Source organism: Typopeltis vanoorti, chromosome 1 (genome assembly GCF_054136105.1).
Source record: "Typopeltis vanoorti isolate ZY-2024b chromosome 1, IOZ_Tvanoo_1.0, whole genome shotgun sequence".
In the NCBI taxonomy this organism is placed as follows: Eukaryota; Metazoa; Arthropoda; class Arachnida; order Uropygi; family Thelyphonidae; genus Typopeltis; species Typopeltis vanoorti.
Window position 1 is genome coordinate 64,245,964 of NC_143549.1, and position 27,482 is coordinate 64,273,445.

Sequence of the window (27,482 nt, forward strand, 5' to 3'; positions counted from 1 at the left end):
TCCATGACCTCATTACATGCCTACAGGGAAGAATGGTCTAAAATTCCCATTGATCGCTATCGTGGCTTGTGGAAAGTTTACTTCGTGTGATTATTGTAGCCATCGCAATAAAAGGAGGTTTTTACATCTTATTAAGTTGGGCCCCATGGCTGTTTGTTCCTCACACTATGGTGTCCGTTGACTTCTTTTTCCAAGCAGTTTAGGTGTTGAATTAGTAATGAGGCATATGTGGATATATCCAGGGCTTCCAAGACTGGAGCGATGGGGAATGACATGAGTATGATTTTGAGTGAATTATAAGAAGGTATACTAAATTGTTCGTGGGTTGGTTTTTTTTCTTTTTTTTTTAACTATACAAATTATTACTTCTCCAAGTCGATAGGGACAAGAATCTGAAATATCACTTCACACCTTCAAAAGTCGCTCTGCCAGTCCCTCCGACAATCTCGGTGATCTCATTTCACTCATCTCCAAAATGATCTGTCTGGCATCCGCGTTGACATGCAAACGGCTGACGATGAAAATTGTTGAAATTTTAGCGAAGAATTAGAGCCTTAGAAGAACTGTAGAGGAGTGAATTAATCTGCTAATGAAACATATAACTGTTTAGTCAGATATATTGGCGTAGGTCATGATCTGTTCTGAAGCATTATTACTCACTCCTTGTACATAGGCACACTCACGCGCACAGCGGATAAAGATCGCGGTCCTTTTCTAAGTCTAGCGATTCTCTGCTGTTCACTTCATAAGACACAATGAGAACAAATGATATGAGTAGTTTTAAAAATGTATTTACAAAAAAAAAAAAAAAAAGCAGAAAATGAAATTACAAACCTCTGAAAGAACTTCAGTATCGTTTTGGTATACTTGTGCAGTTCATGAATTTAGTTTACATTTTATTCTGTTTGTATCGATCAAAAGAATGACTAGTTGGCTATTAATTCTGTAGACAGAGGCTATTACAGAGGATGTAAAAGTTATTCTTTTATTCTTCGATAGCTTTCTTTCTGTTTTAGCTTTTCTACCTCCTCATTAACTGGATAGCGATTAACGAGAACTGCGTAGTCAGGACCATCGAACAATATGAACTGTTTCTGCAAGGTTACTCGGTCTGTCTGAATTTTTTTTTTCACTTTTTTCTCTCTCAAAAAGAGTGTTATTTTAAACTAATATACTGTTCTCAACTTGAATTCTTACGTGCAGGTGAAATTTGCTTACGAAAATTTCTTTTATTAACATAGTGACAAGGATTAAGAATGGTACACACGAAAATAAAAATCATCCAGTAGGAAATTAACTGTCATCACATTCATTTGATTATAACATTTACGAGCCATTTTGGTCAGTGTTCGATAAAAATGAAAGAAAATGTACAATCAATTAATTTGAAACCCGTTTCAAATTTTTTAAAGTAACCATCTTTGCTAGATTTTCACTTAGTAAAATCTATTCTCATTTTTAGATATTAAAAAAGTTTACGTCAAGGCGGGTATATATAATTGTCGTTCAATTTCAAAATTATATCGAATAGAAACTTTTTTTTCGGTTTTCCTATCAGATTCCCATTTATCGTGGATGCAGTCTTCCTATTATTCCTGAAGTGAAAGAAAAGGATGTACACGGAGAGGATGGTTTTGGAAATGTCGCATCTTCGTTTTCAACTGGAGGACTGAAAATTTGTGAAGAATATGCTCCACATGCTATGATAAACCTGGCGAAACAACATCATGGAGAACTGACGATGGTAGCTCTCGGACCTCTAACGAACATTGCTGCAGCTCTTAGAATAGATTCCAACTTCACCAGTCACTTAAAAGAATTGTTTTTAATGGGAGGAAACATAAATGGTAATATATCTATCTTTGTTTTTATTAATAAAATATGTTATCAATTATGATTAGTTATTTAGAATGTGCTTCTATGATGCGGTTAATATGTTAATTTAAGTAATATGGATAATTGCATTGTAAATGGCTGCAATTGTATGTTTAAGCCAGATTATAATTTTGTTGTTTTTAGGATAATTTTAAAGTTTCAAAATTGTACTGAAAGTTAGTATCTCCTTCATCCTTTTAAAAGAATTTCTAAATTTTCATTTAAATAGGAAGAGTTGTGACGCCGAAAAGGAAAAAACATTAGAAAATTTTCCAAAAATCTTTTCCTAATTAAAATTAATTTTTTTTATTTATGTCGTGTCGTGTCTTCTATTTCTATACTACTTATGAATTAGCGATCATTGAAGATGCTCAGTTATAGGTCGTATGCGATGTGTAATGTGTATCTCAAATCGTCTACTCAACTTGGGCCCCCAACCAAGATTAAATCCTGAGTGCGTTACTGCTATTCTTAATTGGTTTAATGTAATTAATTGTGGGATAACGTTGAATGCTTTAATTTATCACTTAATTGTAACCAAATATACGCAGAGTTGGGGACAATGTGTTTGTTTTAAGATGTTAGAAAACAATAATGAAGGAGAATGCTATATTTGGTTGATATATTTGAATTACTCAAAGGCTAAAAATTTGGAAGAGGAGGACGAGGCTTACCTCCAACTACAATACTGTTTTCCATTGTAAATATGGACAAAAAAGTCATAAATTTATCGAAAATTATATAATAAAAACTTGTCTGTATTATATATAAAAATTTCCCTACCACGTCAATTCACACACGCAAAAGAGATGAATTTCAGAAAACAAAAACAGCAACTCATGACAAATGACAACATTCAGGTTGGATTGATTATTGTGTCAACCAATCTTGTCTCAGAGCTCACCCTGCTTCGCCTTCTGAGCAGCTTAAAACTACTAGAACGCAAAGAATTTGATCTGCTCATCTGTACATCTTTTCAACGGTGTCAAAGGTGTATGTATTTTGAACACATCCTGCCTATTAACGCGAATGTGATGCAATGTTTATATGGTGAAAAGTGTCCTCTTAGTGAAACATTTGTATATTATGTTTATTTTTAGGAATCGCGCGAAGTCTGGAAACCATTAGGGGAGTCTATAACGGGAATAGATCCAAAAATATAATGCTGGTGATAGTGCTATTCGGTGGATGATCACTGCACACCTAGCACATCAGGAATATTCTCCCCTGGTTATTTCGTACTTTCCAGGAGTCATGTGAGATGCTACCTCATTTAAGGGTGGATTAACTGAGGGTTGGGTTATTTGAAGTTGTTGTTGTTGTCTTGTCCTTTGAAGAGTCTTAGATGTTTCCGTGTGCTCCTTGTACTGCTTTGGCTATGTATTTGATGGTGTGATAATTGTGATATTACTGCATATTGAACTACAGATTCATCAAATCTGTTACTCCAAGTCTTTGATTCCATCTACTTCAGTTCTGTTGAACGGCCTTCCCCAAAGTATTTCTGAATGACTACAACCTCCAGCTCTTCAAGAGGATCGACAGATTACTTTGCGCTTACCCTCTCCCAGCTCATGCACAGCATTTATTTGATATAGGCCTTGTGGCTTCTTGTGTATGGAAGTAATACATAAAAAATATTGCAGACAAGTAGGTGAATATAATAATTTATGGTTTTAACAGTGAAAGGTCACACTGTGCCAAAGATTATAGCAATATGCAAGGTAAGACACTCACAAACATCCATGTTCGTAGCAGGATTTGAACTTGTGACCTGTTGGCTGGAGAGCAGGTACGCTAATCCCTCGACCAACTCAGATCTGTAGGAATATATAACATCATGCAAAATTCTGAGGTGCTTAAGAGTCAAAACTATATATCTGAGAAGAGACCTCCACATAGCCTTTAAAGGAATGCGGAGAACCGACCAGGGCTTCTGACCTAATATCCAATCCTCACCTTCTCGTGGTGCACCCTGTTAGGAATCGGAATCTACCTGGATACTGAACGAACGAGGATGGGCTGGCAATTTGGGATTTAGCCGACCAAATTGTATTCTTAATGGCTTAAACCACAATATAAAATGATGGTACAACATAACAGAATTTCATGCCGGCTGGGGCGTCGCTCGGTTAAACAAGCCCCCCCCCCCCCCGTTGTTTTCACCAGGGAACCAGGGCAAACAGCGAAAAGTCAGCTACTGGAATAAATCCTAAAACCCACCCCAACTCGACATCACCAGAGTTCATTTGGAGGGAAATTGTAGATAGGAGTTAGTAGTGATGTAATTTTTCATGTAGTACTATGATATCCTGTACATCCCTTGAGGGTATATATCAGGAATTTGATGATGATGAGTTGTAACACTAATCTGTTCTTTATATGCGTTATTGATATGAGAATTACTTAACTTTCGTATGCAAGTATTCTTTTTTAAATAATACTTTTTTAATTTTTTTTCTGAGTGTGAAATTTCCGATTTGTGAACACTTTACTGAATTATGTAACTGTCAACGCTTTGATTTTACTGAAAAATGAATGCTAATGTCAGTCGGATAGATATAATAGTTACACGTGACGTTTTTTGTATTGTTTACACGACATGTCGAATTTACTAAAGCTTGAAGAACCATTTTAATGTAGCCTTCACTCATTTCAATACAAGGTTAAGAAAGTTATCTTTTATGACAACAGGTAATTAGCGATACCAGTCAGTAAACTCTTGAATGAAAAAAAAGAATAATAAAAAATAACAACACAAGTATGTTGTTAATGCGTTGTTCTGCTTGAAAACACGGTTTCGGACTAGCTACTAAATAATACTTTGATTTTTTTTTTTTTTTTTTTGAAATAGTAAAAATGAAACATTTTGGCATTATGTAAAGTATTAGTTAGATAATAAATTAAGGAGCGATTAAAATTAATGCTCCAAGGAGGAAACAAACACATGAATCATCTATAAACCTTTAGTTGTTGTTTTTTTTGTTGTTGTTCTTGTTGTGTCACCTGATACTTAGTCCCAACAGTATAAGACACCGTTGCAGTTTTTTGTTTGTTTCTTTGTTTGACTGATTATCTAAAGATGGTAGTGCTAGTCTATAAACTGCTTATATACTTTGATCTAGAAAGAATATGGAAAAAAGACGATCGGTTGTTAACAACAATGTCCTTTATTTGCAGGACTTGAATTCGAAAGAAAAAAAAAACTCCATTAGCGAAGTAGATGAATGCTATGTATGAGTCCTCAGACTCCATGGAGATATGGTATAATAAGAATAATAATTGGGTGGAATTTTTGCTGTCTTCCTCGAAGCTTCTGCAGAGCATAGCATATATATATATATGCATTTTTCACTTTTTCCGATTAACCTGTATAGACGAGTACACGCGCCCATGGCGCGTGTGCGACTACATGAGCACGGTTTAACATTTTTGAAGGGGGATGGTTATATTTGAATATGGCGTGTTTGTGTCTTTGTATTGGTCTTCGAGAGGAATTCATTATATTTGTGTGTGCGTGCGTGCGTGCCTAGTTTCATCTAATAATTTTTAGTCTCGCTGTAATACCTATATAGCACCTGTTTCATCTCTCTGGAGTTCCCTAGGTTTGTTTCTGTCGTCGAATAGCAGTTTGTTGGTCATGCCAACTATGTAGAAGCTTCGGGTGTTTTTTCCGTAGTGATTATATATGTTACATGGTTTGTTGTCGTGTTTTCTGATATGTTGTTCTAGTTACTCTGTAGGTTGGACTAAAGTAATGTCTTAGCATGACTGTGTAGTGGCATAAGTGTTTCACCTTAAATATTTAATAATAATCATTTCAAAATTAATTTTTATTGTTCCTACATACTATTTCTAATGCATACATGTGCAAATTTGTGTATATAAGTACATACATAATACGTACATAAGGACATAGATTACATGCAAAATATTACATAATAATAATCATTATCATCATCATCATGCATATAGAGTAATAACACACACACACACACACACACACACACACACACACACACACACACACACTATTAAAAAATTAGTTTTTCGGTTCACTAAGATATTTGATGGATTCATTTTTATAAGCATATATACAGCAATCCCTCGATTAATGCGCCTAATGCGTTCTTTAAAACAGGCGCGTTAATCGAAAACGCACTAATCGAATATAATAACCTATGGGGCAAAGTATAATTCGTTCCTCAAGTTTCTTTTTTGATCCTTAATTTTTTTTATGATAGAATTAGGGTATATCTCAGGATCTAGTTAAAGGAAAACCATAAAGCTGAAAGACAATAAGACATATTCAGAACATAAATTTATTATTCTACTTCTTAACAAAGAATTTAGTTAACATAGTTTGGCGGGCATTCTATTTTTCGTACAACAGGCGGTTTGGCCCTATTGCCTCTTTTACTATTCTGCAAATTTTATTGTTTCTCTCTCTCTCTCTCTCTCTCTTCATTAGGGTCAGCCTCTAAGCATTGCTGCTTATAAACTTCGATTGTAAGAAAAATATTTTCAAATTAAGACTATTGCACTTTTTTTATATAATCTTTCTCAAGTAGCTTTATTTTATCCTCCTACATGTTTCGCCAATCTTTTTCTATTGAAATCCTCAGGGAATACAAACTAGTAAGCTAAAATGAAGGTTACAGACTAGGTTATAACTGATGGTTCTAATTCATACAAAAAATTGGTATTGTGCGTGACAATGTGCGTGTCTCGTTAACGTGATTTATGGCCATTACATCTCTGTTTACTAATACTCCAGTGGTTGAAGTCATCAACATCTTAGACAACTTGTTCCCAAGAAACATCACTACTTTGTTCAATCACTGTTTAACTTCTAACTATTTTATTTGGCAAAAAACGATCTACAAACAACTCACTGGATTAGCTATGGGTAGCCCCCTCTCACCTCCTTGTGCTAACTTATTCATGGAAGATCTAGAGAAAAAAATCTTAACCCAGATCATTCCAAAACCGAAAATTTGGTACAGATATGTAGATGACATCTTTATCATTTGGGATCATACGAAAGAAGAACTAATGAATTACCTCAACCAAATCAATAGTTTCCACAATACCATCAAATTCACATTAGAAATGGAAAAAGATAAAAACTGCCATTCCTTGACATTTTAATAAAGAAACAATCCAATAATAGTATCAACCTATCTGTATACAGAAAACCTACAAATACTGGACGTTACCTCCATTTCAACTCAGCTCATCACATAGCTCAGAAACTTAGCATTATCCATAGTCTCAAGAAAAGAGCTATACAGTATACGATGACCTACTAACGGAATTAACCACAATATCCAGAGAACTTTCTTTAAATGGTTACCCAAAAAGACTCTATAACAAGATTCTCTTTACTGATATACCACGTCGACAACGTGATGACGTCCAATACATCAGTACAATTACGATTCCTTTTGTCAGCAACCTTTCCAAAAAATTAGCTAACCTTTTAAAACCACATGAGATCAGAGTGGCATTCAAACCAATCAACACTATTCGGAAATTTTTAAGATCACCGAAAGATCCTCACCCATTCTACAAGTACTCTGGAGTATATAATATACCTTGCTCATGTGGTATTAGTTACGTAGGTCAGACCTCTAGAAGCTTTGAAACGAGAAAGAAAGAACACATAGGATATGTCAGAAATAACAGACAAGACATTTCAGGCCTTTCATGCCACTTTGCCTCTACTAATCATCACATTGAGTGGGATAAGAGCCTTATGCCATACATAGAAGATAACTACCATTCAAGAACCTTTAAAGAAGCAGCTACAGTCGCCCGTAAAACTGAAAACCTAAACAAGAATCAAGGTCTAATTTTACCAGAAATTTGGAAAACTTTTATCAGATCATTAAACATCAAAGAAATGAACTTTCATAACAATTACGTCATGAGCCATAACGAATAAATCACGTTAACGAGACACGCACATTGTCACGCACAATACTAATTTTTTGTATGAATTAGAGCCATCAGTTATAACCTAGTCTGTAACCTTCATTTTAGCTTACTAGTTTGTATTCCCTGAGGATGCCAATAGAAAAAGATTGGCGAAACATGTAGGAGGATAAAATAAAGCTACTCGACAAAGATTATATTAAAAAAGTGTAATAGTCTTATGAATAATTGTCAAGAAAAAATTTCAACATATTTTCAAATTGATTCTGTGAAATCTCTTTGGGCTTGTCAGTGATTAAATTTTCTTCATATTCTTCAGAATCTTCCCGCTGTGCATCTAAATTTAGCAGGTCGGAATCACTCAATTTCTCAGAATGAGATTTAATTAACTTAGATTCATTTGAAAGCCTCTAAATTTGCACAATATGGAAGAATGTGCTTCCAGACGGCTCGCATTTTGCTAGTAGTAATTTCATTCGACTTTGCGACTTTATAACTAGGCTGAGATTTCTCTGATTTGCTCAGAAAAGTCTTGGAAGGTATATGCTTCAAAAAAAGACGGTTATATCGACATTAAATATTTGTTGGTCACAATAGCCTCCTTCCACAATTTTCTGCAAAATCTCTAGATAATTTGCAGCTACCTCCTTATCTGCACTTGGAACTTCGCCTGCAATTAGAACATTATGCAGGCTATTTCTTTTTTTGAAACGCTCAAACCACCCAGCACTAGCGTGGAATTCTTCTTCTTTTTCTTCATTGATAGCCTTTCAAGGTTGCAGAGACTTAATTCTTTTGATTTAAGAAGGTCAGTACTGAGTGGGATCCGTTTTTGGTTACAATCTTCGATCCATGTAGAAAGTAGTCTCTCTAATTCAGTCATTATGATACTTTGATTTCGAGTGCATGCATGATGAACTTGAAGCAGCCTTACCTTTCTCTTTGTATTTAGCAGCTTTGTTTAAAATTGCTCTTATAGTTGATTCACCCATTTTTGTGTTCTTGTCCTATTTTTGCTCTGAACTCGTCTTGTTCTTTTTTCTTTATTATTTCAAGTTTTTCTTCCAGTGAGATTTTTGAATCATTTTCACACTTCCACTTTTTCTCACTAATTCTTTTACTCATGATTAGAGGTTGGGAAAATACTTTAAAATAAAAAAGTAAGGAAAATAATTGCAAAGGAGGCAAGATATAATCAGCAAAATGCTGTGCAATTAGCAGACCACATAAATTTTGGCGGAAAATTTGGAACATAGTGTACATGGAAGTAGGGTAGTATGCCATTAAAAATAACTTTGTAAAATGTTTAAAATCGGCAACTCAATTATGTCATCCTGGCGAGTGATTTTTTAAAATAATTAGCCATAAAAAATGTATAGATAGAAAATTTTTATGAACATATAAAGGGTGATCAAAATTAAAGTATCCCTGTTTAAGACCTTGTGGCGCGCCAAATGCTGCTAAGCTTTGCAGGAATACATTGTACGACCATGCACTGGGAAACGCACGGTTGATCACTCTGGCTTCCGTGAAATATTCTCGAAGAACCTCCTGTATGGATCGACCGATGTGTGATTTGGGGGGGGGGCATCCTGCATGAAAATGACTGAATTCATACAAGGAACTGCTGCAGATGTGGTACAACAAAATTGTTTATCATATTGCGATGCCTCTCGGCGGTAACTGAGTGAGTTACAGAATCCAACTGGCGAATTGCCTCAAAGAAGAATGGACCAATGAGAAACGAAACTGTAAACCCGCACTACTAGCCAGTAACTTGGGTGAATGCTGCTGATGACGATGATTATTAGGGTAGCAAGGAATCTGTAGGATTGCATGCGTAGCCCATACCCGGCAAATGTGGGTATTAACAGTTTGGTTCAGGTATAAGTGAGCCTCATCTCTCTCTCCACAAAATTATCCACGGGCACGCAGCGTCCATCTCCACTAAGCAATTAAAGCAAATGACAGTCGCCTTGCAGGCTCAACTCTTGTTCAGGGTTATCTTGAATGTGTAGAAATGCAGAATCTTCTGTAGAATTTTCAGAGACAGCTGTGTATGGCACATCCAAGTGTCTTGATACAGCACATGCACTGCAGAAACCAATGCTGTTATTCATTGCATGCTCCACAACGGTAGTAACAACTTCATTCACTTGTTGTGAACTGTTTGGTTTGCGATCTCTGCCAGGTCTAACTCCCAACGATCCTGTTTCTTCAAAACGACTAATCGTTCGTCTCAGAGAACATGGAGATAGTGGACCTCGTCGACATTTTTTCAGGATACAAAATTCGCGAAGTGCAGCAACAGCATTGCAGTTATTTAGGTTGTATAGCTTCACAAGCAAAAAGCACTTTGAAGCAAGGTTAGTGTCATCAGTATGGACCATGTTTACAACCAAAATGAAGGGAAAAATCCTGTCTATCTTTTTAAATCCTCCTGGCACCTGCCTAGTTGCGTGATATGTATACTCTATGTATTTGGTGTTTACTACGCTCATGGCAGTAAATTTTGGAACTTTTTTTTCTCCATCAGATACCTCATGATGCACAATCTATTCCTACAAATTTCGCAGCATTTGGATCATCACTGGATGGCACTCCAGAAGGCCTTAAACTGGTATACGTTAACTTTGATCATCCTGTACAATTAAGTTATTATAGTTATTACATTTCTGATGCATTTATTGTTTAAATATACTCCATTGTAATAATAATAGTAGTAGTAGTAGTACAGTAGCGAACAAATTAATCAGAACAAGCCGAATTTTCATCAAGTTTTTGGTTTTTGTTTCAGTTCTGGTTTCGGTTTGAGTTCGCTACTTTGGTTGAGTGCAGTGTGTTTTAAGTTTCTCTGCGATGTGTTATTAATAGTGTAAAGAAGTTGACATTTGTAGTGTTTTATTCATTTGTGTAGCTATAAACATTTTCAAGAAAGCTTTCAAAATCAGTATTCTTTCTCAGCATGCATTCATGACTCAAAAACAAATCGTCAATGGTTGTGGTATTGGTTTGGTGATAATGCGATTTTAAAGAGATTTAGGGAGATAGGTACCTTTTCTCCTGAGAGAAAGGAAAATGTGAGCGAATACGGAAACCTGCATTTACTAGTTAAGAAAAGCAAAATGAGCCCAAGATTGTCTGTTGTAGACTTAAACAGAGACTTAGCAGCTAATGGGATTAATGTTTCTGACATGACAGTCCGTCGAAGATTGCTCGAATTGCCCACAGACCAAGAGGCTCCAGTGGGAAAAGGTGTACAAAGATCGGAATGTTGAGAAGTGGAATAAGGTGATATTCTCAGATGAGAGACATTTCTTTGTTCAAGGAGAGTAAGTACCCTATGTTCGCAAACCAGCAGAAGATTTCTCCCATTTAGGATTATAACAAACTTCTAAACACCCAGTTAAAAAGATGTTCTGGTTGTTTTACACATGACGGTTCAGGATCATTTGTGCCTGTTGGCAGTATGATGAAATATGACCAATACATAAAAATATTGAAGAAAAGAGTGGTCCACAGATCCAGAAAGACAAAGAACTCATCTTCCAACATGATCTCGTTCCATGCCATTCTTCTTCAAAAAAAAAAAAGTGAAAGAGTTCCTCAAAAATCACAACATCCAAATGCTTCAGTGGCCAGGTAACTCTCCTGACATTAATTCAATATGAAATTTGTGGACCATAGGGAAAAGAGACTTGGAAAATTAACTTGTGAGCCAAAGGATAACTTAATAAAATCCATTATAGAGTATGTTTTCGAGATGCAGAAATCAGAAAAATGTGTTCTACGTCTGTAGAGTTCATACCTAAGTGAATTAATGTTCTTATTAAGAACACAGGAATACGTATAAATTATTATATTATTATTTTTTATACAAAGTGGAGTTTGTCCAGAGATGAGTTGATAATGCTACAGTGGACATCCAATAAGATATTGGTTCCTTTATTTTTATGAAATCCGAATTGAGTGTTGGATATTATATTGAATTCCTCTAGATATGTGGATATATTTTCATTAACTATTCTTTCCATGATATTTCCTATTATTGACAGCTAGAATATAGGCTTGTAATTGTTTATTTCATCGGATTTCCCTTTTTATGTGATAGAGTTATCACTGCAGCTTTTAGATGATTTGCATTCTGAAAAATTAGGGCTACCAATTTGAGTATAACTGGCGATACGCAGAGTAATGCATTTTGATATCCCTTGTCGTATCGAATCAAATCCAGGGGTATGTTTTAAAGTTGATTTTTGAAATAACTGTATCCAAGTTGGACAGCGTTGGTGTTTGGCTTTCCATGATCGTGCATAGTTCGCCTTAAGTTAGTAATTTGATAATTGAAAGTACCATTAAATTTGTCCATTAGTTGCTTGTCACTAATATATATATATATATATATTACATTCTCTCTCTCTCTCTCTCTCGCTTCCCCCCCCCCTTCTGTGTGTGTGTATGTGCGTGCGTACTAACTGAAATTAATTTTTTGAAAATAATTATTTCTGAAGGATATTATAAAATTATTTCTAAACGAAGCTCGTTTAAAAATGATTTGTTTTTGTTGATATTTTTTCAGGAATCGGCAAACGGTTTAAAAATGATTTGTTTTTGTTGATATTTTTTCAGGAATCGGCAATGTTACAGCTACCGCAGAATTTAATTTTTTCTATGATCCCGAAGCGGCTTATATTGTTTTATCCGAATGCGAGTGTCCCATAACAATTGTACCTTGGGAAACGTGCATCCCTCATGGGATTCCTTGGGTAAGTAGTATCTTTTCCTAAGGAAAAGTTTAAAAAAATATTTTCTTCCTGATACAAACTGTAGTTATTTGTGATAAAAATTATTTAATTTATTATAATTCAAAGTAAATAACACGTAACTGTTAACGATGCTGTGTGTCATCTGGGATTAATATAATTCATTCTCGCTTGCATGATGTATTAGATGCTTTGCTTCTTATTTTAATTTTTATAAATTAAAATTAAATTAAACTATTATATATATATATATATATATATATATATATATATACATAGCTCAATCGATCGATATAAACAGAGGTCTTTGGTACAAAAGACATGGGTTCGATTTCCCTCTAAGGCTCGAAGAAATTTTATCAGGTCTTTTTAACTAAAGAAAAATTAGCCTGTCTCATACGGAGGTGAAGGATTTTCTCCAAGAAACTGAGGTTTTTCATCACTCAAAACAAGCAAACCGGCCTGTGACCACAAATATCTACAGACATAAAATGCTTCGGTAAGTTAATGAAATGAGCAGTGCTCCAGGTTGAACGGCTCGAAATAAACGGTTTATTTACCAGAAGCTAGTAATGAAAGTATTCATACTATAACTGAAAAATTGGTGAATCTACTTCGAGTTAAAAGAGAAGACTGTGCCCGTCTATAGAATACTTACTAGCAGAAAAACAGACATCAAACCAGTTGTTATCCAATTAGTGAGCAAAAACATTAAAAGTAAATGGATGACGGAGTCAAGAAAACTGAAGAAGATTACAGCTCAACAATTTGTTGAACAGTTAAAACTGGTACCCCTCTATATAAACAAACACTTCACCAAACGTAATAACTTCTTTATGAAGCAAAACAAAAGAGAGCAAGTGGTTCGGTCAAGTATGTACGGGTAAAAGACGGTAAATTGTTCATGAAAAAGGACAACAACACAAAAGTGATACGGATAAAAACACCTGACGATTTCAACTGCCTTTTTTGACTGAATCACTGGAACAATTAAGACCTAAATGGATGGACTTAAGAGAGCACACGAATAACTTAGATTTTGGTAACTGTCAACTGTAAAAAACTATATAATGTAACCTCTGTAAAAAAAGTTTATTGATGCTACTTCAAATTCATCCAAGAATGCCAACTTATATCATGTAAATATTAGGTCGTTAAGGTGAAATTTTGATAATTTAATGTTATTACTTTTTACAGAAATCGAATCATATATAGATGTACTAGTCTTAAGTGAAATATGGATCAAACAGCTTGAGATTGATCGTTATTCTCTCGTTAATTACGTGACGTATTATGACTGTTGTGATTATAATCGTTCGGGTGGATTAATTCTGTACACCAGGAAAAATATTTTTAATTTTCATAAACTGGAATCAAATATGCATAGTGCTGAAACTGCAATGATTTATGTAAAGACACAGTAATATCCTAAAGATCTTCAAACACGATAATGTCTTACTAGTGGGGGATATAAATTTGGATTTATATAAGAATAATAGCAAATTTGAAGAATATAAAAATATATAATCTACACATGGGTTTCTTGCATATATTGATGGCAATACGAGAGAAGCAAACAGCTCAGTAAGTTGTATTGATCATATATTCATAAGAAACAAAATGGCCTATGAGGCATCTTCTGCATTCTATTTTAGCAAAATAACAGATCATTGTATACTGTTGAATCTATCATTGCCTAATAGTGTTAACATGAGCTGTGCGGGTAGTCATGAAAAATTCGAAATTGATCTCAATTATAATAAATTTAAGAATCACATAAAAATGATCAACTGCCTCAAAATGATATATTAGATTCAAATCAGTTATATGAAGAATTTATCAAAATTATTAAATATGCAGACAGCAAATCGCAATATCACAAAAGAGTTACTATATGAAAAAAAAAAGATGTTCACATATGCTGGATAACAGATGAACTAAAAAATATGATAAGGACGGAAGAAAAGCTCTATTATAAGCATAGGAAGAATCCCTACAATCTATTGTTTGAACATGACTATAATAATTTTGTTAAATACTTATTAAAGAAAAAAATAAAGCAGGCAAAAGAACATTATCTCTTAATGAAATTTCTTTCTTGTATGAATGATAAAAGTAAAGAATGGGGTTGATTAACATGATAATTGGTAATACAAAGCAGAAAACGTGAATTTCCAGAGGGCAATGACGTCACCTTTGTACTTAACGAAATGAACAACCACTTTACGAACTGTGGTTGTTGTGATTTTGATCCTACAGAGAGAGAATGAAGTACGAGAGTTACCTTCCGTGGATTAAGAATTCCATGTATCTATATGCAGTAAATGAAGATGGGGTAAAGAGTAGTGATCGGTATAAAAAAGGGGAAATGGAATTGTGATGACCATATAAATGTCGAAAAACTAAATATTACCATTAAACATAAGTTAAAGTTTTTTACATATGCTGTTAATAAATATTTTGAACACGGAAAATTTATAGAACACTTAAAGATTGCTTCAGTTATTCCGCTATTTAACGGAGGTAACAGAAATTAAATAAAAAAGTTAGTTAATAAAAATTTTAATTTAATTAACTGTACTGTCCACAATCTCAAAGGTCTTTGAAATCTCTAATGAAAAAAAGTGATTAAATAGCTATCTAAACAACCATATCTTTTACGCATCTAATCAATACGGGTTCAGATCCGAATACAATACCGAAAAATCGCTATTGGAGTTCCATGAAACAGTTTATAGTGGAATACGAAACCGTTTTTCTTGATATAATCCAAGGCATTCGACTCTGTCCATCATGACCTACTACTACTGAAAATGTCTAGTACAGAATTAGAGGAGTTACTAATGACTGGTTTCTATTATTCTATCTGAATAATAGAAAATAATATACCAGCTACGGCAAATTTAACAGTGTAACAAAAATAATAAAATACAGAGGTCCGGTGCTAAGATCTATCCTATTTTTAATACATAAATAAAGTATTTATGGCTGTAGATCCGTGTGTTTACAGGATGAAAAACCCCAGATAAAGTGGGGGGAAAATCCTGCTGTCCACGCCCAAGATCGCTATCTTGGCTATGGCTGAGAAAGATCCTTAAGCTCCTCACGGAGGCGACGGGAATCGAACCTAGGACACTCCTTCCCCAGGCATATGGTTGCGAAGCGCACAGCCACTAGGATAACCGCGAGGACATTTTTTTTTTCACTGATGTATTGATTCATAATCAAAGCTTGTTATTTATTTATATTTGTAAGTTCATCGAAACCGGGATGAAGCCACTAGGTCACGTGGCGAAACTAATAGGTGACTAGTAGTATCAAATCTTTACGACCAATAAACCCAATGTTAGTTATTTTTATTACATTAGTTTTGTGGTCGAAAAATAACATACTTAGCATGAACGGAAACTTTATTATGTACTACTATTATAGTGTCCTCTATACCATTTCATGGTTCATATTAGGAATTTGCTGATGATGATATATTAACACTGTACTGTGTCGATATTAAATGTCGGTTATAATAGTAGTCATTTTTCATTTCGTGTTTAGCATCTACTTGTATTTATGGATGTTTTCATGTAATTCAGTTATACATTAGATATTTCAATATAAACTTGATTTTATTGGACAAAATTTAGAATAAAGTCGAAGGAAAGAAGAAAAAGTAGTGAATCTTCCTTCGTACTTTCTGGACAAATATAAAAATAAAAGTAAACATAACAAAAATGTAATAGTAAAATATATTTCATTTCTACTTTGTTTATTATATGAACATTTCACAAGACTCTCATAAAATGCATGGTCTAAAATGTATTAGGGTTCTTAATTGCCATCGATGCCTGCTCTCACGACACAGCTTCTAAAGGTCTGGCGATTAACACAGCATACGTTTTGCACCTGTATTTAGCAGTGGGAGAAAAAATCTCTAGTTACACTATAGAACAGTACTATACAAAAGCCTTCGATTCGCAACTATCATCATTGAAATGAATCTAATTCCGTCTTCCGTGTGAAATCAAAAATCGTTTGTTATGCATTCATCTGGTCGCTTTGTCTGTTCTGCCGAAGATTGGTATATTTTATTTAGTTAGTTCAAATTTCTGGAGTTTCGGTTTTATATATAAAAAAAAAAAATTAAAACAATCAGGGAAGTTGACCGCACACAACACTAATAAAATAAGATAAGGAAAATTTTACTTTTTTTTTTTTTTTGACAACATAACTATCATTTGTCTTTTATTCAAATTTTTATTAACTTTTTATTCACAAAATGGTCATTAAATTTAAAATTAAACATGTATCTACTTATAGTGACTGATGTTGTGCCTATTTTTTAATGATGTAGACCACTGTTTGATGTATTAATTCGATTTTATATTGGAATTCCTTTGCAAAACAAACAGCTTTTGATTGAATCAGTAGCCCATTCACCGACAAATATTTTAAATAATAAATAGCAAACCAGTTCCAAACAGGTCCGCCAATCTTTAAATTACTGTCCATTAATGTCCGAATCGATTCACTGGATGATAAGGATTTCTTTCAAACTTACATTTGTAAACACGTACGTTTGTGAACTATTCTAAAGACAGTTGATTCAGCAGGTTTATATTTTTCAGTAACATCTTAACAGATGTTAAGCATTCCTTATTTCCAAATCATTAGGTATTTTTTTTTTTTATCATCCATAGTCAGATCGTTTTTTTTTTTTTTTTGTTTTTTGTTTCCGACGCATAGTAATTTCTGCAGTCTAATATTGATGGCGCCTATGATAGTAATAATAGCATTTACCTCATGCATACAAGCAGTTTTGCAATCGGATCCTATAAGGTGTAACAGGCTCTTGGCAGCAATTTGAATCATTCCGGAAGTTGAAGTGTTGATTCTTCAACACAAACTACAGATCTGTCCGGATTCGGATTTTTAAGAATCCAGAAATGTGAGGATCCAACATTCGAGGTTTTACTGTATTTATCATTGAACTGACAAAAATCCAATGTCTTCGTGTGCGAACTTTGATTCTTTATCATAAGTTAATATGGATTATAGTTTTTACGGAAATAACAATGATGTAGCAACAGCTGCGTCAGAAGAAGACGGTACGCTTCGATGCAAAAGGAAGACATTTCCGACAGGGTTCAGTATTGTATTTTTGTGTGAAATGGGTTCATGAATTCGGTTTGCATTCTGGACCTCTGAAACGACCCTATGTCACCACGACATGTTTATCAGGTAAATTAAGACGTATTTGAAAGCAGGACATCGGAATACGAGTTTTCTATAAATAATCAAATAAATCAAATATTGGGTGTATAGTTCGAGAAGTATTCGCCTTCGAAGCAGGCTCTGTCTACATGTTTGCACGCATTCTTTCCATTGCCAGAAGTTGCGATATTGCAAACATCTTTCTCGTTTCATTTTGTTTGTATAAACATCAAATCCTTCAGAAAGATTCTGTTTGCAATGTACTGTTTCACCAAAAATTACATTAAGGCAGAATGTTCACTATCTACTACGTTTACTTTTAACGTTTAACTTTGCTGAGATCTTTGTTTTTAGCAACTCTAACAACAGAACAGTAAGTTTAGTCTGCGGCCTCTCTCAATGTTCGATACACCATCGTCACTAAATTTAATATTTTTAATCTTAGAATGTAATACGTTTACGCGTCTTCTTTTCACTGACGCAACAGCATCCTCGCTTTTAATTTTATCTGTCATTATAAACAACAATAAAATAAAATAAAGTAGTTATAAACAGTTCACAATTCAGAGAGAAACACCAAAACACAAATAGATGTAGCAAGTAACGATGTTGTAGGCAAACACATCACGAAAACCACGTCAGTTGATTCACGGAAACGTCGTATGAGCGGTTCGTCGTAAAGCGAAGGATCAAAAGGCGGGATATTACCCTACTCATAATATAAAGCGTTTGTCGTCAAAGAAACTAATCAACATCACTTCGGTTTCGCTTGTCATCACTTTCGATAAGTTTTCGTCAGCCTTTAAACTAAACTCTTAGCAAGGCTATTGCGTCGTTACTAAATATTTTTTATATTAATTCGCGTGTTAAGTTTATCCACAGACTGATATTATGTTTATAATGGTTATTTGACTGAAGAGACTTAGTTGATATCATACAGGGATAATAGTTTTATTATTATTATTATGTATTTATTTCTTTATTGGAAACTAGGATTTTTCATCAGGCAAAATGGAAAAACCTGCTGAAAAACATGCTTACACTGGCTTCAAACCTTAAATTCTGAGCCGCAGTTTGGAATAACCTAAACTAAACCTCCTGGAAACTCGGCTGTTTTAATTCAGCAAAACAGAAAAAAACAATAACAGCAAAAAAAAAAAAAATTCACGTAATAGATAGCCATAATAGATAGCCACAATAGCATATCAGGAATCATTGTCAAGGTCTTAGAGAAATTAGTCAAGGAAAGAGTACAGGATTGGATAGATGAAAATGAGATATTGTATGTGGGACAACATAGTTTTGTGAAGGGTAGATCATGCCTCAGTAACTTGCTCACGTTTTATAACACAGTAAAGGCTGCACTGGATAAGGGTAATGGGTTTACAGTGATTCTACTGGACCTTGCCAAGGCCTTTGACAGGATACCACATGGAACCCTAATCAGTAAACTGGAGCAGATGGAGATGGATATAGGGTTGGTGAGATGGATAGGAGGGTGGTTGATGGAGAGATACCAGAGAGTGGTTTATTCAGGAGTGGAGTCTAAAAGACGGTTTGTGACTAGTGGTGTGCCGCAGGGCTCTGTTCTTGGACCACTGCTTTTCAATTTGTTCATCAATGATATAGGTAAGGATCTGAGAAGAAGTGTTCACTTGTTTGCTGATGATGCAAAGTTGGGTAGAGCAATTGAGAGTGCACAGGATGTCAAAATTTTACAGGATGATTTGGATAATTTGGAGGACTGGGCTAGGGAAAATGGATGTCAATTTAATATGGAAAAGTGTAAGGTTATGCATTTGGGGTGAAAAGAATAGCAGCAGTATATCACATTGGTGGAACCATACTCCAAGAGATTGATGAGGCCAGGGATTTGGGAGTGTTGGTGGATAGGGAGTTGAAGTTTAGGGGGTACATTGCAAAAGTGGCTAAATCAGCTCATCAAATCACTTGGCTTCTGAAAAATACTTTAACATGCAGAGCCAAACAAGTTATTGTTCCTATGTATCGAGCCTTGATAAGACCCCATCTAGACTACTGTGCCCAGATATGGGCACCAAGGTTTCTTCGTGATAGGGAGGAAGTGGAGAGGATCCAGAGACGAGTGACCAAGATGGTGGCAGGTCTGTGGAATGAACCTTATGAGAATAGGTTGAGGATTTGTGGGTTGCAGAAATTGGTCGATAAACGGAAGAGGGGTGATATGACTGAGACATTCAAATTACTGAAGGGTTTCTATAAGATTGATCCAGAAGATATTTTTGAAAATAGGACTGGTGGTGGGAGGACTAGGGGCCATGCATGGAAGCTGGGCAAGAATGTGGTTGACAAGGGTGTTAGAGCTACGTTTTTTACTTGGAGAGTGGTGAATGAGTGGAATAAGCTTCCAGAGTCTGTTGTGGGTGCTACGACCGTGAATGAGTTCAAGGCAAGGTATGATAGATACTGTGTGAATGTCGAATAGTTGTTCTTGACATGATGTTAGGGCCTCCCTCGATGAGTCTGTCGACTCCTTGGAGTTGCCCGGAATAATAATAATAATAATAACAATAATAATAATATGCTTTGAAGTCAAAATATCATGACCGCTGGCCTAATAGTTTAGGCTTCCCTTCTGGTATGACTACCAATGTGTAAGTACTTTTATCATTAAAAGTGCGATCTATGGGAATCACCCGGATGATGATTCTGCTGAACCATATCATTGGGATGATTCTTCTCCCCACTTTTTTTTACCTAATTCTCAATCTATCGTCCACGCAACTTAGTCGGAAACGAGATTCATTCAAAAAGATAAATGGTTTTTCAATTTTGAATGGTTCAGTAACGTCTCTTGGTTGCAAACTGCAGACGTAATCGCGTGGTTATTAATAAACATGAGTACCTTTTCTGGGCACCGACTTCTGTGGTGCGTACGGAGGTCAGTATATTAGATTGTGGTCTAGTAAAAAACCGTCATTTGTTCTTTGGTTAAATTTCATGGCCAGCCATTCACTATGATTTCGTCCTTAGGCTTGTTCAAGGCGGGAAAACTTCTGTTCACCATGAGCGTCGAGGAAACGTGATCGTTCGCTATTTGACTCGGCAACTGTTGTTCTACCCGGTATCCTTTCACTGTTGAACACCTTAACTACAGCGTGCACAGCCTAAAATATTGGCACCTTCAACGGCATCGCACAATCATGCTTATTTTTAAGACCATTAAATCACGTCCCTTGCTCATGTTGATCAGAAACTTCGAATGAACAGTACGTCACTCGCGTCCAGTATCATGCATATGTCATGGTCGCTTGGTGTCGCACTGATTAGATCGCTGGCTTGTCGAGAGCTCCTGAAAAGATTAGTAGTATTTTGTGTTAACATTAGAAATTTTACTAGAATTTTAAGTAGTATTGTTTGCTTTTTGTTTCTTGGTGTGTCTGTGCAATTTTTGCGTGTTTTCTGTTATTTTAAGTATTATTTTTAAGATAAGATAGCGTACATATGGCACCAATAAAGAAAAAAATGGCGGCCAGGTCGCCATGTTCGTTTAAGAGTTTTGATGTAAACGAATTTATGCAATGTGCTGTCTGTGAGATGTATGCTTTGCGAAGAGCGGTGGGAGTCTGGTTAGAGGTGATAGTGGAGTTAATATGTGCAGAAAGTGTAAAGAGAATGAGGATTTCAAGCGTGTTTCGTGTGGCGAGAGTGATATCGTTAACAATAGTCAGAATGTAGAAAATGGCGGTGTGCTAGAGAATTGCGTGGTAGTGCCAGATAGGTGTGAGAGGGTCGTTGAAAGTGTAAATGAAGGTAGAAATACAGAACGAATGGATGATTTGATTGATAATGAAAATGGTGAGATAAATGCGAGTAGTGAAATTGTGCGTTTGAACGTTGCGATACACAGAGATAAAAGGCAACTGGAGCGTATGGAAAAATGTGTGTTGAACGTACCGACAAATAACCGGCGAAAGTCTGTGGCGGCAAATAATAGAATGTTTGTAAACGTCAATAAAATGAAGGAGCGAGTGCTGTATAGGGATTCGCTATTAAGAGGTGTGATAGTTGAGAGTTTAACGAAGTCGTACCAGCCGGGTGCGAACATAAAGGACGTCAGCGAATCTATTCGACTGCAAAAACAAAGGGTGAAAGAGATGATAATCGTGGCAGGAACAAATGATTTGAAGGAGGACAAAATGGAAATGATAGAGGATGTGAGGGAATTATTTGAGGTAGCAAAAGAGAAGAGTGAGAGAGTTAGGATGGTGAGTATCTTACCGCGGTATGACAGCGAAGTGTTTAGAAGGAGGGCCATAACTACCAATGACTTTCTGCGTGGGTTATGCATGGAGAGTGGTGTGGAATTTGTGGATGTGTGGAATGAGTTCGATGGGCGAAAGGACTTATATAAGATGGCTGGGTTACATTTGAATGGAGTTGGTGTACGGAGACTTGAAAAAGTGTTGATGAATGATGTGGAAGTGGATGTACAGACTCAGGGAAACTAGATTTATTAAGAGGGAGGGGGTAGATATGCAGACTTTAGGGAGGCAGTTGAGTGTATGAATGAGTATATTATGCCCGAGCGAGTACGAAGGACAACAAAGAATGAGATAGTTAGTATAAGGCATCAAAGTAGGGATGGGACAAACGGGCTTCTGCAATTCATGTACACTAATGCCAGGAGTATTAGGAACAAGAAGGAAGAATTTTTGGCCTTGGTTGGCACTTTCAGGCCACAAGTTGTTGGTATTAGTGAAACATGGCTGACAGAAGATGATAAAGCTAGTGGGATTGAATGCGACGGGTATAGCGTATTCAGGAGTGACAGGGTGAATAAAATGGGGGGAGGAGTATTATTGATGATAGCTGATGAGCTGCAGCCACGGAGTATAGAAGTTGAACTGCAGGATAGAGAAAAGATCACATTTGAGGCTGTTTGGTGTGAGATAGAATCTAGCAGAACAAAATATACAATTGGGTGCTGCTATAGACCGGGTGATGGAGTGGATGGTGGGGATAGTATGCATAGGCAAATAGAAGAAATGAGTGGAAGGAGGGTAATTATTATGGGTGATTTCAATTATGGTAACATTGACTGGAAGGAAGAGAGGGCACATGGGGGGAAGGAATTGGATTTTATGCGGTTATTAAGACACAACTATCTGCGGCAACATGTAGTGGAAAATACCAGGGGCAGAGAGTGCTGGACCTAGTAATTGCAACTGAGAATGTGGCTGTAACGAACATGACCATGTTGCAACCAATTGGTGAGAGTGACCATAATGTCATGACTTGGGAGGTGGCTAAAGGAGTGGAATTTACAATTAAGACATGTGGAATTACCGGGCTGGTAAGTATGACAAGCTTAGGTGTGTGCTTGGCTCAGTGCCATGGCATGTAAAACTGGAAGGGCTGGATGTTGATAGTGCATGGGAGGTGGTTAAGAAGTGTTTGCAGGAGGCAATGGTTGACTGTATACCAAGAGTCCGAATAATAAACCAAGTAGGGGTTAAATAAATGAATAACACTATTAAGCTTGAGCTGCAAAAAAAAGAAACAATTGTGGAGGGAATTTAAGGAGAAAGGTTACCAGCAGGCGCAGGAAAAGTATAAAGCTCAGGCCAGGATGGTAACAAGGGTAGTAAGAAAAGCAAAAGCGGATTACGAAAGAAAATTGGCCATGCAGGCTAAAGAGAATCCCAAACAGTTTTTTCAATATGTTGCAAGTAAAAGGGAAAATGCTCATGGTAGAATGATCTTAAAAAATTCCGAGGGTAGGGAGGTAACCGAATCAGTCGATATTGTGGAATTACTGAGCGAGCACTTTGCAAGAGTATATCATCCAGGTGGTGACATTGCAGAAACGAATGTACCAGTAGATTATATGGGAATTGTGGTGAATGAAGTGGAGGTGAGTAGTCTATGGCATAACCTCAATGTCAATACATCTGTGGGATTGGATGGTATACCAGCTCGTGTCGTACGTGAAGTAGCCAAAGAATTGTCATTGCCCCCCTTGACCATTTTGTTTAATTTGAGCCTCGGGTCTGGGTCAGTCCCAAGGGGGTGGAAAGAGGGGAAAATAGTTCCACTGCACAAAGGTGGTTCCAAGGCTGCTGTTGAAAATTACCGGCCAATCAGCATAACAGGAATCGTTATCAAGGTCTTAGAGAAAATAGTCAAGAGGAAAATACAAGATTGGATAGAAGAAAATGGGATACTGTATCGGGGACAGCATGGTTTTGTGAAGGGTAGATCATGCCTCAGTAACTTACTCGCGTATTATAACACAGTGACGGCTGAACTGGATAAGGGTAATGGGTTTACAGTGATTCTACTGGACCTGCTAAGGCCTTTGACAGGATACCACATGGAATTCTAATCAGTAAATTGCAGCATATGGGGATGGACATAGGGTTGGTGAAATGGATAGGAGGGTGGTTGATGGAGAGATATCAGTGAGTAGTTTACTCAGGAGTAGAGTCCACAAGACGGCCTGTGACTAGTGGTGTGCCACAAGGATCTGTTCTTAGACCACTGCTGTTTAATTTGTTCATTAATGATATAGGAAAGGATCTGAGAGGAACAGTTCATTTGTTTGCGGATGATGCGAAGTTGGGTAGGGCAATAGTGAATGCAGATGACGTCAAAATTTTGCAGGATGATTTGGATAGATTGGAGGTCTGGGCTAAGGAGAATGGATGTCAATTTAATGTGGCAAAATGTAAGATTATGCATTTTGGGGTGAAAAGATTGGCGGCAGTTTACTGCATTGGTGGAACCGTGCTCCAGGAAATTGATGAGCCACGAGATTTAGGAGTGTTGGTGGATAAGGAATTGAAATTTAGGGGACACATTGCAAAAGTGGCCAAATCAGCTCATCAAATCACTTGGTTGCTGAAGTATACGTTAACAAGCAGCGACAAGCAGTTATTGTTCCTCTGTATCTCTAACAAGCAGGTTATTGTTCCTTGATAAGACCCCATCTCGACTACCGTGCCCAGATCTGGGTCACCTAGGTTTCTTCTTGATGGGGAGGAGGTGGAGAGGATCTAGAGGCGAGTGACCAAGATGATAGCAGGTCTGTGAAATGAACCTTATGAGAACAGGTTGAGGATTTGTCGGTTTTAAAAATTGGTTGATAGGCGGAGGAGGGGAGATATGATTGAGACATTCGAATTACTGAAGGGTTTCTATAAATTTAATTCAGAAGATATTTTTGAGAACAGGGCTGGTTGTGGGAGGACTAGGGGACATCTATGGAAACTGGGCAAAAGTGTGGTTAGTAAAGGTGTTAGAGCTGGGTTCTTTACTTTTAGAGTAGTGAATGAGTGGAATGCGCTCCCTGAGTCTGTGGTGGATGCTGTGACAGTGAATGAATTTAAGGCGAGGTATGATAGATACTGTATGAATGTCGAATAGTTGTGATGAATATGATTTGGGGCCTCCCTCGATGAGTCTAATGACTCCCTGGAGTTGCCCGTAATAATAGTAATAATACTGTCTTTCGATGTATAAGAGTGCCAAATGGCAAGGTGGGATAACAGATGGTGAAATAACAGGGGTGATCATAATATTTTGAGTGGGCTGTGTACACTAGTTTCGCTTAATTTCTTATGCTTATAAGAGAACATCTAATCACTAATTTTTATGTGACACAGTGCCTGCGCGCGCACACATACACACACATACACCAGCAGTTCTAGAAGGAGTAGTGGGGTACTCAGACAATTAACTTCACTACGGGCTTACAACACTTTCGTGAGCGTTTCAGCTTTACAAGTGTTTCCAGTTGACTTATTGATTATTTTTGTTCTGAACAAATTCAGTCACCGATGAGGTGTGTGGGGGGGGGAGTTAATGGGGAGGTATAGATGTTTCTTACTCTTTATTGTTCATTGTTCATATGGCGTTAATAACGTAGGAACAAGATGCATAAATGGTCTGTTTACTTTAAAGTATATTTAATGGCAGCACTTAATATCCGTAATCAAATAAACTTTTGACATCTTCCGCCTACTCTGCAAGCCTAGATTCAACCTGTAGGAAAAATTCTGTTCACTTATTATATAAGAAACAACGCATACAAATTATTATTCGTGCATTATTGTCCAAAAACTTTGCACAAAGTACAGAGAACATTAAGTTATTGAAATTATAATAATCTGAAGAAAAAAAAATCAATGTTCAACGCATAATCAGAAATTTAATTATATTTAGAATTTCCTATATCGAAATTCTCTCGTTCAGTTTTCCTTTAACTAATAATACTTATCATGTTTGTGTAGGACTTTTACAAGATTTGGTTGAACGTGGACACTAAAAAAGCAAACTTTGTTCGGAAAATTATCGCCAAACTAGTGGATTATTGTCTAAAGGTCAATGATCCTACTCTAGAGGATTGCGACTTCCTAGCGGTAGCAGCTGCAATATCTCCAGCTTCGGTAACCCAAACAGTTCAATATCCAGCCACTGTAGAACTAAGGGGATTATTCACTAGAGGATTGACTGTAGTTGATAAAAGACCATCTCCGACTACAGAAAAGCCAATGAAGATGATTAGGTTTGTTACCCAATTTGATGATCATGTTCTGAAAATGCTACGTCAGAAGTTCTTGCAGGATAATAGCTAGTGTTTTTTTTTTTTGTTTGTTTGTTTTTGGAATCGGTGTCAAATATTTTGATATACATGTGCAAATTTTCTTTTGAAATCAGTACAGATCAACTCTCCATTTTTTTATTATTTTTTAAAGTAATCTGTGTATGCTTTTTTCAAATTCTGTCTCATTTTCATAAAGAGCAGACGAATTTGATTGTCCACAATAACCGTTATTTATTATTTCCTTATTTCTTTCTTTAATTTGAAATGTTTATTGCAAAATCAACATGATTATTATTGCATTAAATGATTTTTTAAATAAGTAAAGCATTTTTATGACATGGCCTAGTTTTGTTTTTGTTTTTATTTTTTATTTTTTTGTTATTCTTCAAACAAAATTAAGACAAAAAGATATTTACATGCTGATTTGATGATATTCATCTCATTTGATTCATCTCATCTGAATTATCTCATTTGATGATGAGATATTTACATGGTTACTGCAGCTAGAAACAAATGGCATTTTTTCTTTATAATTTATATGAAGGCTACCACTTATTATTATATTACACTACATTAATAATTGAGACATACCTAAAAGAAATTATTACATTTAAATGTTCTATTACTTTTCAGAAGAGTTTTGGTTAATTATGTCTAGTCAAGCTTTAAATGCGTTTCTGTTTTGCTGCAGATAATCTCACGTTCAAATCCCACTTAGCATGGATGTCTGTTCAATTCTTTCCAGCTTTGTAATTTATTATGGTTGTCAAAATAAAGAAAAATTAGATAGTAAATTTCTTTGTCCTGTGATATTACCTCATTATTTAATAGAAGTTTGATAAATAATAAATAGCATTTTTAATAGAACAAATACATACGCACAACGAACATTTTGAATAACATTCTAATTTGTACCGTCGACAGGGTGTAGCATAGAGGCAGCCTGCCTCACGGCGTCACTTAATAAGGGCCCTCGTTTTTGCCATATTGCGGTAGGCGCATATTACAGCAACAGATAACCAAGAAATGAGTCAAGAATGACCCAAGAAAGATTGATTGGTCTAGCAACTATATCGATAGAGACGGACATAACTTACATTTAGAAGAGTTTT

General features: G+C 36.0%; 1 protein-coding gene across 7 annotated transcripts in view; it reads left to right on the forward strand.

The window, feature by feature from the left end:
* The window catches only part of LOC150110046 (nucleoside hydrolase-like), a 119,239-nt gene extending 92,081 nt beyond the window's left edge, over positions 1-27,158 (forward strand). For all 7 annotated transcript variants that reach the window (XM_090397698.1, XM_090397681.1, XM_090397672.1 and 4 more), the window contains 3 exons: positions 1,559-1,847; positions 12,442-12,578; positions 26,057-27,158. In XM_090397698.1, coding sequence (XP_090253824.1) covers positions 1,559-1,847; positions 12,442-12,578; positions 26,057-26,401 — 771 coding nt within the window. In that variant the 3' untranslated portion in view covers positions 26,402-27,158. The remainder of the gene's footprint in view (positions 1-1,558; positions 1,848-12,441; positions 12,579-26,056) is intronic.
* The last annotated feature ends 324 nt before the right edge of the window (positions 27,159-27,482 follow it).